This window comes from Struthio camelus, chromosome 4, assembly GCF_040807025.1.
Source record: "Struthio camelus isolate bStrCam1 chromosome 4, bStrCam1.hap1, whole genome shotgun sequence".
Classification (NCBI taxonomy): domain Eukaryota; kingdom Metazoa; phylum Chordata; class Aves; order Struthioniformes; family Struthionidae; genus Struthio; species Struthio camelus.
The window spans coordinates 26,433,763-26,445,803 of record NC_090945.1 but is presented as its reverse complement, the minus strand read 5'-3'; the positions used below and the strand labels follow the sequence as shown (position 1 = coordinate 26,445,803).

The 12,041-nt window shown below is 41.3% G+C and overlaps 1 protein-coding gene across 8 annotated transcripts in view; it reads right to left on the bottom strand.

Moving 5' to 3' along the window:
- The window catches only part of LOC138067160 (uncharacterized), a 249,788-nt gene that overhangs the window by 119,627 nt on the left and 118,120 nt on the right, over window positions 1–12,041 (bottom strand). For all 8 annotated transcript variants that reach the window (XR_011140898.1, XR_011140888.1, XR_011140891.1 and 5 more), the window contains one exon: window positions 7,774–8,006. Coding sequence is in view for 3 of the 8 variants with exons in the window: in XM_068941980.1 (XP_068798081.1) it covers window positions 7,774–8,006 (233 nt within the window). In the remaining 5 variants the exon portion in view is untranslated. The remainder of the gene's footprint in view (window positions 1–7,773; window positions 8,007–12,041) is intronic.

Below are 12,041 nucleotides of genomic sequence, written 5' to 3'. Positions count from 1 at the left end.
TTTAAACATTTTCCATTTTCGAAGTATCCGGGCTCCTCTGACCCAGCACTGCCTAGGAATCCAAGTGCCTAACACCTACTGAAGTAAAAGGCAACGAAGCGCCCGGATACCTCCAGGAACAAGAGTCCAAATGAAAGAAGCTTTTGAAAACACCATCCCCTCACCCGTAAGACACTTTTCCTGTTCTGCCTCCCTTTCTATCCCTGATGCTTCTTTCTCAGCGCGCTCAGTCACGCCCTGAACGTCAGCATTCACAACCTCAACAGCACGGACTTCCTGACTCATGAGAGAACGTCCCCTGCATTATCTTGGATTTTGCATTAGTGTAATGCACTAAGAGCTTTTATTTTATTTATTTTGGCTGGGTAGTGGGTGTGGATTAACAGTGCATAATACTGCTTTACTCCAAGGCTGTTGTGTGATCTCTTGCTTTAGAGTCCAGCTACTGGCTGGAATTTCCCAAAGGCCCTGCACTCGGCTGCAGCTGGGACTAGATTTTCAGAAGAGTTCTGCTCCCATTTAAGCACCTAAATAAATGTCAAGATTTTCCAGGAGCCCTGCATGTTGAGTGCTGGGTGGAGTGTCACTATGAGATCAGCTCTTGAAAATTCAGCCCTGCGAAGTGGAGACTGTGCTGTTCGCTATTTGCAATGCTTTTTCAGATGAGGCTTAAAATCATTCCTAAAATTTGCAATCATTAGAGAACATACAAAACTGCGTTCCACATAAATAATCACACTTCTGCCTGCCCTTCTCTCTCTGCCGCTATCTGTAGAGAAGATACTTCTTTCCTAATAGGAATTGGCCCAGTCATTTGAGATGCTGAATCCCTACAGTCCCTAAGTGACTCACCAGAAGCAACGGGGAGGACTGCATCCATAATACAGCTGGCATAGACGCCTGAAGTGGTGGCTTCGTTTCCACACTTGACACTATACTTTGGGATCTATGCTAGTGGAATTTTGTGTAAGTTATTATTAACGCCATTATGTCAGTTGCATTGTTCAAATGGAGTCAAATAAATTCATCCTTCTAAGAGTTGAACCAATTCCTGAATTACCACCTAAATTATTAAGTAATCTGCATTCAAACTGTTTACAGTATAGCCTGGTTTATAGTTTGGTGGGAAGAATTTCATGATGTAGGAATGCCACATTAATTTTACATTTAATAGTGCTATTTCATTGCTTCTAAAACTTTTCGCACTATCTCATTTCTTGTAGCCATTCCTAAGTCATGTTTTCATCTGCCAAGATGACATGTTCAAAGAGCTCTGGCAAAGCTTGTATGAAAAACAAGGAGGCTGGGTAGCACTTCCCAAATGTGAGAAAGATAAAGTAGAGCGTTTTAAAGGCCAATGAATTATGGAATAATTCCTGCAAAATGTAGCAGTAATTAATGAGTGAACAACACACAATATTTGGAAGTGAACAGCAGTCAGTAAACTCTGCGTAGAGTTTTGTGACTGTAAAACAAGAGAGACTCTTGTACCCATTCACTGATAATGGGTATTAACAGATGCCCCTAGTTAATGATGCCTCTAGTGCTTGTACCAACTAGTTCTAATCTGAACTATGACTGCATAAAAAATAGCACCTTCCTTCTTGCATGCATTCATGGGAGAGAAGCAAACTTCCATGAGTTGCCTGGGCTGAGAAACCAGTTGTGATTAATTCAGGGAACATGGACCACACTGTCCCAGAGAAACTAAGACTTTGCTGCACACCAGGAAGGATACACAACGTAAGTGGAGGACTCAGGTGGCTTTCCTCCAGTGTTAGGGTAAGCCGGACTGCACCCTTTTCATACCCCCTCTAAAATTTGTGAAGCAGTTCATACCCTGGAACAGGACAAGCGTGACTGTCCTGGGAACAGGACAAGTGTGACTTGTTCCCTTAGTGTATTGGGAGGAAGGTGTGTACTCTGCTCTGCTCTGGAACCGAATAAACTTTTCCAACTTGTGCATTATCAGTGGAATTTTTCACCAGATCGTTCACTCAGCCTCGCCAGCTAATACCCACTGACAATACCACTGACCTGCCAAGCTTGTTTTATTACATCTCCACCAGCTCCTTCTCTTTTTAGGAAAGTGTTTAATGTCTCTTATACTATGCTTGTACAGTACCTAGGAAACAGGAGGTGACCAATGTTAATTGGGAAGTTCATGAGACAATATACTTCATCTTCAAACAAACAAACAAACAAAAAGGTGATGAAATGGATGAAAAGAACAGAGATGTGACCTTCAGAGCCCAGCCAAGTTTGGAGAACTGGCCAGGGAACAGCAGCATTTTAACTCGTAAATGGAAGAAAGCTGATCTGTTTACACTATCAGCAACAAATACAAGAAACCATGAAGACATTTTTACATAAAATGTAACTATGCTTTAAAACTCAAGGTTGTTTTAGCATCGCCCTTCAAAGATCCCAGAGAGAATCATCTAATTGAAATGCATTAAAACTAGTGGGTTTTTTTTCATGAACTACTTCCAACAGGATGAAGAAAGTAACTGAGAAAGGGAAGCCTTTTCTAAGTAAACTTACACTTGCTACCCAGGGAGTCCACCCCTCCACTGGAGAACTTTTAGGTATGTTCAAACTGAAAAAAGCTGAAAAGCACTGTTAGGACAACGGGTCTATTCACCTGAGAAAGGCATGCAGAGATCTTTAAATATACTCAATATTCTGAATGCTTACTTTTAAAAAGTGCCTAGAAAGAGTGAAACTTCTGGGTCCTGCTTTCTGTCATTTGTCTTAGATACCCAGTTTTCCATCTAAAATTTGGCTAGCAATATTATATTGAGGACGTCAGCTCATTTGACAGCTCTGAGGCAGGTAGTATCTTCTTCCGAAACATCTCATAGAACATGCCCTGGGCTTGTTGCCCTGCTAAAAAGACAACTTTCTTACAAAATAATTTAAGACTCAAACGACTGCTGATTCACAATAAAGAATCCAATTAAAAGAAGAGCAATGGTATGCGTAATGGTAGAAATGCTTTAACGCTAGACTAGCTGCTCTAGAAAAAGATGCTCAAGCCACAGCAATCTCACAGTCTTTCCAGTTCAAGACCCTATTTCCAGACAATAAGCCCTCTTCCCCAAGGGCACCTGTGTTTTATTGTTGCTTAAAGACTACAGCCAGCACTAGGCACCCAACTCTACATTGAAAATGGCTCGATTTTCAGAAATGAATGACACCTGAGAGTCCCACTGAAGTGGGTAGCTTGCCACTCTGGATAGCAGGACATTTTTATGTGTCTGGCTTTACGGTTATTTGAACTTTATAGTCACATTAATCAAGGGTGTTTGTGCCGCTCAAAGAAGATGTATGTAAACCATGCAGTGCTGCCAAAGTACTTGCCAAAATACCATCAATGGATTTAAACACCTATATGTGAGCATTTTTATCCCACCTCCCTTTTTTTTTTTTAACATAAAAATAGTCTTAGCAGGAAACGTCAGTCTGAATCCAGAAGAAGCAAGGCTCATCCTTCCTCCTTATTCCTTCTTAACTTAGATTGCATGAATATCAAATATGAATTATCGACAGGTGGAGATTGATCTGTCACAATGGCATTAAGAATTTATTATTTATTTCTGGAAAAAGGCAACTTTTATAGATACCTAAAATGCTTGTACTTCACAAAAAGGAAGAAGAAAAAAAGACAAACGCTGAATGTGCATAAAAACAACCATGGGATTGCATTTCTTTTTCCTCACTTTCTTAGGGAAAGGAGAGCGTTAAACTGCCATCCACTAAAAGCAGCGATTTTATGCTGAGGTCTCCAAGTCAGTGAATTTACATTTCGTAAGAACACCCTGAGGGGCTTTCAGCTACTTTGCTTAAAAGGTAGACAGATACATTTACAGCGGTGCATGCAGAGCTCCATGCGCTAACATGGCCACATAGCTACAGATTCGCTTCCTGGCACATGTGTGTTAAGGGTGACTTAGTTCTAAGCAGGTAATGCATAAGGACACTTTTATGTGATGGCTGGGAATATAGTTCAGTAAAGAATGTGACCGTAATTACCAGTAACGAGGGTATAAATTTCTGATCCCTGCTTTGTTGGCTGAATTTTGCTAGTGTTTCTAAGCATTTACATTTTACAATTGCCTTATTTATAGCCTGAAATTTGGTATACTAGTTTTTCATGCATTTGAAATGCTTTTTACTCCATTTGGTAGGAAGCTACTGCCTTCACAAACTAGTCTTTCATAAAAAATTAAAAACAACTTAGTTTAAAATATTCTTAATGATCTAATAAGAGATTATTAGAGATTTTCGCTTTGGATACATTAATCATATAAATCTTATTATTTTGCAGAAATAGAAGTCTTAGATCATACAAATTCATATAGTTGCTACAGAGAAACCATTTTTGTAAATAAAAAACTCTCTCCTGTATTATTGCCCCAAACTGGGTCATATCTGCTATGCAGAGTTACAGTAACAAATCTGGCATATTAGTTCGCCCATAGTTTCAACTCCCCTTAGGTCAAGTTGTATTTCCATTCCAAAACCATTCAAACAACTTTCCTGTGCAAATAGTTCCATTCACTTCCCCGCAAGGGTCAGCTGAACAGGTTCGGGTCCAGGCTGTCATTCAGACTGGGACAGGGACATTTGCAAATGTGCCTTTGATGGTTGAGCTTTCCAAGACATGACACTGGGGAGGTCTGGATGTTGCTAGGCTTAGACATCTGGGCACAGAATAAGGTGGACCTCCCGCAAGCATTGTAATTGTGGACTAATGTCCGAATATTACATGGCTCACCTGAATATGGAAAAGTATCTGGGCAAAGGCCATCCTAATTCTCTGTTGATTCAGCACCCACCGTACCTGAATCACAGTCTGGGTCTGGGCCACCTAGTCACTGAAGTAATAATATATCCCAGTCGCTGCTCCCTTCTGTAATGCATGTCTTTGATAAGATTTTAAATCATTTTAAAAATATCTCAAGCTGACTGAAGTCAATGCTTAAGGGGGTCACCTTGCTTCACTACAGTCAAATTCTAAATCAGTTTAGCAAATTTATATGCACCTTTCGTGTTGACCTGGCTTCCCTCAATGAGGAATCAGGTCCTTTGTTGACTGTTGTTTTCTGAGCCAGCAGCTAAAATTTCAAGGCTTTATTTTGGTTTTAGCTCTTCAGTTCAGTAGAGTTGCACCAGATTTATACTCATATCGGGGAGAGCAGATTTTGCCTCCTCACATTTTTCTTTGAAAACAACTTCAATGGAAACGTCTAAAGGTGAGTCTTTGATTCTGTGTTTAAGTGGTTTATCACAAAGATGTCGGTGATATCTGACTCTCTTGGAAATGCTTCCTGCAGCATAGACTGCAATTGGCCATGAAGGGGCCTAAGAGAGCAGGGAGAGGAAAAAACTGAAACCACAGTTCCTACACGTGCTGTCCATGGAGCACCTCTTAAAACACGCCCTGCTCCTCTCTCCCCACCTCCTTTAAAGAACAAGCAGCATGCAATGTGAGGAGGAGGAAGCGGCCCATGGTCCTGCTCTCCTCCACTTCGATGCATAATAAAGTGAGAGTATAAGGGTGTGTTCCTGTTCTGAAAACATAAGGTTAATACCAGCACTACTGCACACAGTTAATCGTAACAACGTCATTTTCATTAGAACACTATGCAACGCAAACATAGCAGCAGCCAGAACCTGGCACCAACTTCATCTCACTGCTTCCTGTCTTCAGAAGGAAGCTAGCTTTTGGGTTGTACTATAAACATCACAAAGCAGCTACTCCTCATTAAAAAGCCTGCGCCGTCTTCAAACTGTGGAGAAGAGCATGTGAGCATAAATGAAGATGCTCCTTGGTGGGCATAATTTCTCCCTCTGTTCACCCACGTAAAGGCTCCAGCCTGACGGCTAATAAGGTCTGTACATAAACTATGCATGACCGGATGTAGCATCTACTAGAGTACAAACCGCCTCGTTTTGTTTTTACCTGATGGTTGAAGTATTTCAGAAGTAATGGCAAGAAAATAACAGTACCGTTTCAGAGAGAGGAGGGAAAGCCCGGTTTCAGAGTTGACTCTTGTTCCGTTGTTGAACAGAACTGACATATTTTACAAAGTGCAAAAAGGTAAAAGGGAAATTTGAGCATATCCGCCACGGGGTTGCTAATAGCTAGGTGGCCAGATTGCTTGCTTACTAGTGGAGAAGTTGAGATTAAACTCATTTTTCTGCCTTTACCCCTACTGGGAGTTCAGCCTCTGTATCAACCATCTAACCACTGGCCTGTCAGAGTAACTGTTTGGGCCAGATAAAAACGAGCCATTCCCAAAGAACACCTCTGACACGACTGACAAAAAGAGAAGGCGAGAGAGGCAGGTAGACAGGCAGATGGAAACCCAGGTTGGACAGCTTATAAGGTCTCCCAAGCGGTTACACTACTTCCCAGGTAGTTACTTATTCTCTATTATTTTTTCCTAAAAATTCCAGCCTGGCCCTGAGAAATTTTCCCAGAGAAATTTTAACTGAAACCAATACATTTCCATGAAACACGGTATTTTTGTAAAAGCTGTATTTTGACAGAAACATGTTTTCTTGAAATTTTTTTTTCTCGCAATTGTCATGACAAGCTCTAATGGATGCTAGGGGTGTTTTTGACAATTCAAACAACGGAGAGAGACATCAGCTCAAACGTAACATCAAATCCTAGGGCCCAGTTCTGAAAGCCCATTGCTCCCGCTGACATTGTGACTGTCAGCCTTTCTACAATATATCAGCCCACTGCTCGGTGGTCAAAACATTCCACCCTTCTATGCCATTGCATTACCTTTAAAAGCCAAAAAATTCATTCCTAAAGTATTTCACCCGAGATATAATATAAACTTGATACAAAGAATATAGAGCTAATATTCTTGACCACATTGACTACTCTGAGATACCACATCCCGTTGGTAACAGATTCCCGTGATGCAAGCAATTGTCTTCCCCCAAAACCTAACCCACAGATCGGAGGAAGTTTAGAAGGGACTACCTTTGATTCAGTGCAGAACCTTGCATTGTAATAGCAAAAACAGAAATCCTTTGTTTTCACCAAATCTCAAGACAGTGGCTTTTCATCTTATGTTCAATCAGGGTACAGCAGGAATATTTAAAAGGAGAGAAGAAAGGCTTTGTTTTCTCATGGCCCTAAAGCAGCTTCTCCCTCCTCCTCCCCTCTACTTCTGACAGATTTTCAGTCTCCAGAACACCAAGCAACCTTTATGAGACTCAAATTCACCATGATTTTACAGGCAGGAGTCTAAATCTAGAGAAACCTATTGTGTGCAACATTTGTTTTTAAGTCTCATGGATACGGTCTTCCTGAAAAGAGTCAGATTGTTGTCTTTTGCTTGATTTATATGTGGTTTACACCAGCAGAAGTGTGATCAGAATATAATTTGCAATATTTTGAGCGGTTTGTTTAAGGGGCAGAGGCAGCTGTATACAGGCTTCCCTGGATTTCAAGCTGTCTTTTGATTAGCTTTTTTGCAGGTATTCCAGGTGCTGCCATTAGTTAAGACATTCTGATTCTTGCTTTCTAATTATATAGTCCCCAATTACTATCACCTTCCATTTCATTTCTGACATCACACGATCTCTTTGCGGATATATTTTGGGTACTCCAGAAACTAGAGCTCTAGCTGGGTATGGTGTGATACAAATTGCGTGTTGCAAATTATATGCTCAGGCCTCAGGGACACAGCTTCACTTGTCAGCCTCCCAAGAGGTTAGAGAAGTGTAACAGCTATAGTCACTTACCTGGTCTTTGAGATAAGGGTATTGTGGCAGCTCATCCCGTTCTGTAGCCTGTACAAGGGTGGAAAGACACAGTCCACGATTTGGTTTTCTTCTGGTGGGGAAGGAGGACACAGGGGACATCTTGAGAAGGCTCGTTAGCTGGAAAAAAGCTGATTCTTCCAATGTCAGCGTAGAGGTGAGTAGCAGACGCCATCCAGAATCCCATGCGTCATTCTGGCTGTGGTGGTGACAGGCTGGGATAGGAGAACAGCGAGTTAGTGGTGTGGATACCAGGTCTACATAAGCATCCAGTTTGAGGCACCCATATATATGTGTCTTGGAATCTTACACAAACAACATTCAGAGTATTTCCTTCCCTTGGGAATCCTGACCAAAACCTATCTGCTCACATCTGAGACTTCTGCATGTTATTTTGGCCTCTAAATAGCATCAGCTCTTGAGGCCAAACACCGCTACTGCTTGTGCATGCCTCTAGCCGCCTAGGTAAAGCCAAACTACCAATGAAGCAGCATGGCTTTCCCCATGGGAAAGAAATAAGTGCTATGTGAAAGTACAACCATGTAATGCTTGCCATTTCAGCATTAATAAATACCAACGCTCAGTATCCTGTAGGCACTAAAAAAGATGATTGGATGACTTAGTGACTTCTTTACAAACAGCAAAACTAAAAACAATTGAATTCAAAGTTTCTACATTTCTCTTTCAGAATAACTTGGAAAGAAGTTCTGTCCCCAGATATACAAACATTTTTAAATCTCTAACTCTTTTTAGTGGCATTTCCACTATAAAACATGACAATGAGGCTCAGGAACTTTCTTTCCCTCAAGTGACATCAAGTTTTACATTATTTAAGCTTTTACTGACTGAAAAAGCTTTGCTGGGAAAATAACTGCGAACAGTAGTGTAACATCTTATTATTCTTATTTTTATTTTGAAAAAAAATGGAACAATTTCAAATTTATATTAAGAGAGAAAGCCTTGCCTAGACATAACTGTTTTGTGCAAAACGTAGCAGCAATACACTCCTGTTTTTCTCTCCCTTTTCATTCCTAGAGCACTCTAGTAGCGGGTGCCTAACCTAACAACTCGTTCTAAATGTCTTTAGGACATGTAATGAGACTACCATTTACCAAGACTTAAAATAGATTAAGGAACAGTTCTACGCAGGTGAACGTCCAGACCCTGCCTCCAGTTTTCAAAGTTTTCTTTATGCATACCATTTAAAAATGACAGCCATTCTGTAAGAGCAGCGGTGCACTCTTCGCCCACCTTTGCCATTGCCCTGTGCTGCTGACATCGTCCAGCTAGGGTAGCACTGGGAGTCCTACGTACAGCTGCAGGGCTGCACAGGAACTCTGCTCAAGCCTCCCTGGCTTAGCTGGCTGTTGTGGTTTGGTAGCCAAAGACAAATGAGGACTCTCCTGCCTCAACGAATCACTTACTTGCAGTAATAAGGCAGCTTTCAGTCTGTGTCTAAGGCTGAGGTCAAACTCTGGCCTCCCATTTTAGAGCCAAACATTCTAACTACATGCTCTTCTAGGATCAGAAGGGAAGGTGGGAAGTGGAAGAAGACAACAGGATAGTAACAAGCTCCATGGACCATTCTCTACAAACTACCTTGGTCATCACTGAATCAGATTTGGGCTCTAGGTTTTACAAAGTCTCTTCATAAACCCTGAATCTAAACGGTTGCTTAAAAGAAATAGGCAGGAAAACAGCAACAGAATCTTAAGTCATATTTCTGTAGGAGAATATCTGGCCAATCCTGAAAAATGAAATCTGGAATAAACTAGGTTGTAGAAGAGTTATATGGATTATACCTACACTGGAGATGTACTAAAAGGGACGTGTTACGTGCAGCCTGACCAGGAAGGAGGTATGAAGTAGACCATACATGAAGCAAAACAAGTAAAATACCACAGCGGCAATAGTGGGAGAGTTTAATTATCTAGACCTCAGAGTGGATTACATTAAGCGGAGGAAGCAAAGCTTGATCTGGTACAGGACTGCTTTCTAATTTAATGTGTACATAAACCGACAGGGAAGGGAAGAATGCCAGATGTGGTATTAAGCAACACAGAGAATATGATTTAGGACATTAAGGTAAAAAAAAAAAAAAAAAAAAGTAGAAGGAATAGTGACTGCTAAGCCGAAACAGCTTCTGCAGCAATATTCTCTGCTTCACCTAAAAGGTGTATGTACCTAGCGAAACAGAGCACAGAGACGTTCAAGGTAGCTCTCAGCAAACTGCCGCGTCTTCATGTCCCTGCTGAAGTGATAGCTTGTGCCCACCAAATGTCTTACCCACATCTGCATAGCTCTGCTTTAGTACCAAGCATTGATACAGGCTCAATGAGTTCTGCAGCTAGCTGGCCAAGCTAGACTTTCTTTCAAACAGGCCATAGAGATCTCATAGATAAGCTATGGTAGTTTTAAGTCACCTCTGCCCTCTCTTGATCTGCTTAATGGTCTAGAAAAACATGCAAGTAACTCCCACAGGCTTGGGGGCCTGTTGATGTTTTAGCTGCCTCTCAAGGGTGCCTTCTGGGTCACAGAGCTGTCTGGAGTCACCTCACTTCACACCAGAAACATCTCTCCCAAGGCAACTCTCTCCGTGGCCTGTATAAAGAGGGCTTGTGAGTGGGTCTTTGAAGGGTAACATCTTCACGTGCAGAAGGAAAAAGCTCGTCAGGTGGGGACTCAAGAGCATAATGAAACTGGGATGAGCATGATACAGTACACCAAATACAAACATAAAATTAAACACAAATATATACTGAGTTACCACAAAAAATCCAGCATAGACATACAGAAATATGAACCTTCTAGGAAGAAAAGGAATTTATTTCAGAATATGGTCAGAAATTTTTTTGTTTTTCCTGAGGAAATACAGCTTTTCCTCCAAGAAGTGTTCTGGCAAGCTTCAGGTTTCCTTGTGAATGCCCTGCACAACACTGTTTAGAGGTCTCAACACGAGACAGCGTTCCAGCTACTCCGTGCTAAAAAGCCTCTGGTAATTCATGAGATATAAGGCCAGATTCTGTTCTCACTCCATACACTGTAAAACTAGAGCCACTTCCACTTTAATATGTCCAGTTCCAGGCCACTTCGCCATTTGGGCCCATACCATGGTTTCAGTTTTCTCTACTGTATTATTATTACATTACTTAGCAGGTCTGATGATGACATTGCATTCAAAATTGAACAATTATAAACACTAGCAGGAAACTCTGGAGTAGCAAATGCTTTTTAAGAAATGGCAAGGATGTGAAGAAATTCAATGGAGATCTTTCATTCGATATATTAAAAGCACACAGCCAGGGAAGGAAGCAGTGGGGCCACAAAAGGGTACGAGTGAGAAGCCAGTGACAGATGAGACTGATGCTGCATAAAGCCTGAATTAATTCTTCGCCTGAGTATTTACAAAAGAAGCTGAAGGTCACATCCCGGAAATGGGGATACGTTTTCTTGAGGGGAAAAATGAAATGTTAAAAGGCTTTATGATCCAATCTGGACAGGTAGTTAGTTAATTAGAACCATTAAAAGTTGACAGGACCCAAGACTTAGATTAACTGCATCTCAGAATCTGGAAGGAAATAGCAAGGGAAATTTGAAAACCTTTAGCAATACTGTTTGATAGCTTCCTGTGGAAGGTATAGCAGGAGACGCTTAGAAGGTAGCTACTCCAGCTTTACTATTTTTTCCCTTTTTTTTTTTTTTTTTTCCCCCTTTTTTTAAATCAGGGGAGGATTTAGGAATCTACTCCCCAGTAATCCTAACCACAGCCACAGAACGGATATTGGAAACATGAATATGGGACAGGATTATGCAACACGCAGAAACATACAATCTGGGGAAGGAGAGGCAGCTTGGATTCGTAGCAGGTCTTTCAAATGCGCTTAAAGGTCTTTCAGTACTTTCCTAAACGGAGGGAGAAAAGTGAAGTGGTGGACATAATTTGTCTGGATGGAAGAGATTCATTTGGTGTCGCACCCACAAAGAGATTGATCTGTACAATCAGTAAGCCTAGGACAGAAAGAGAGCAACAGCAAACGTCTTCAAAATTATCTGCGGGATAAGAAACTGGATGTCAGCAAAATGGAACGGTTCAGGGTGACTAGAGGGACAGTAAAAAGACAGTTCTCCCAAATTTCAGCACAATGCCCACTTTTGCTCAAATTTTATATAAACGGCCTGCAGGGGACATAATTTTTAAAGCGGCATTTTTTGCTGATAGTACATAAGTGTAAAATGGTGCACAGAGCAAG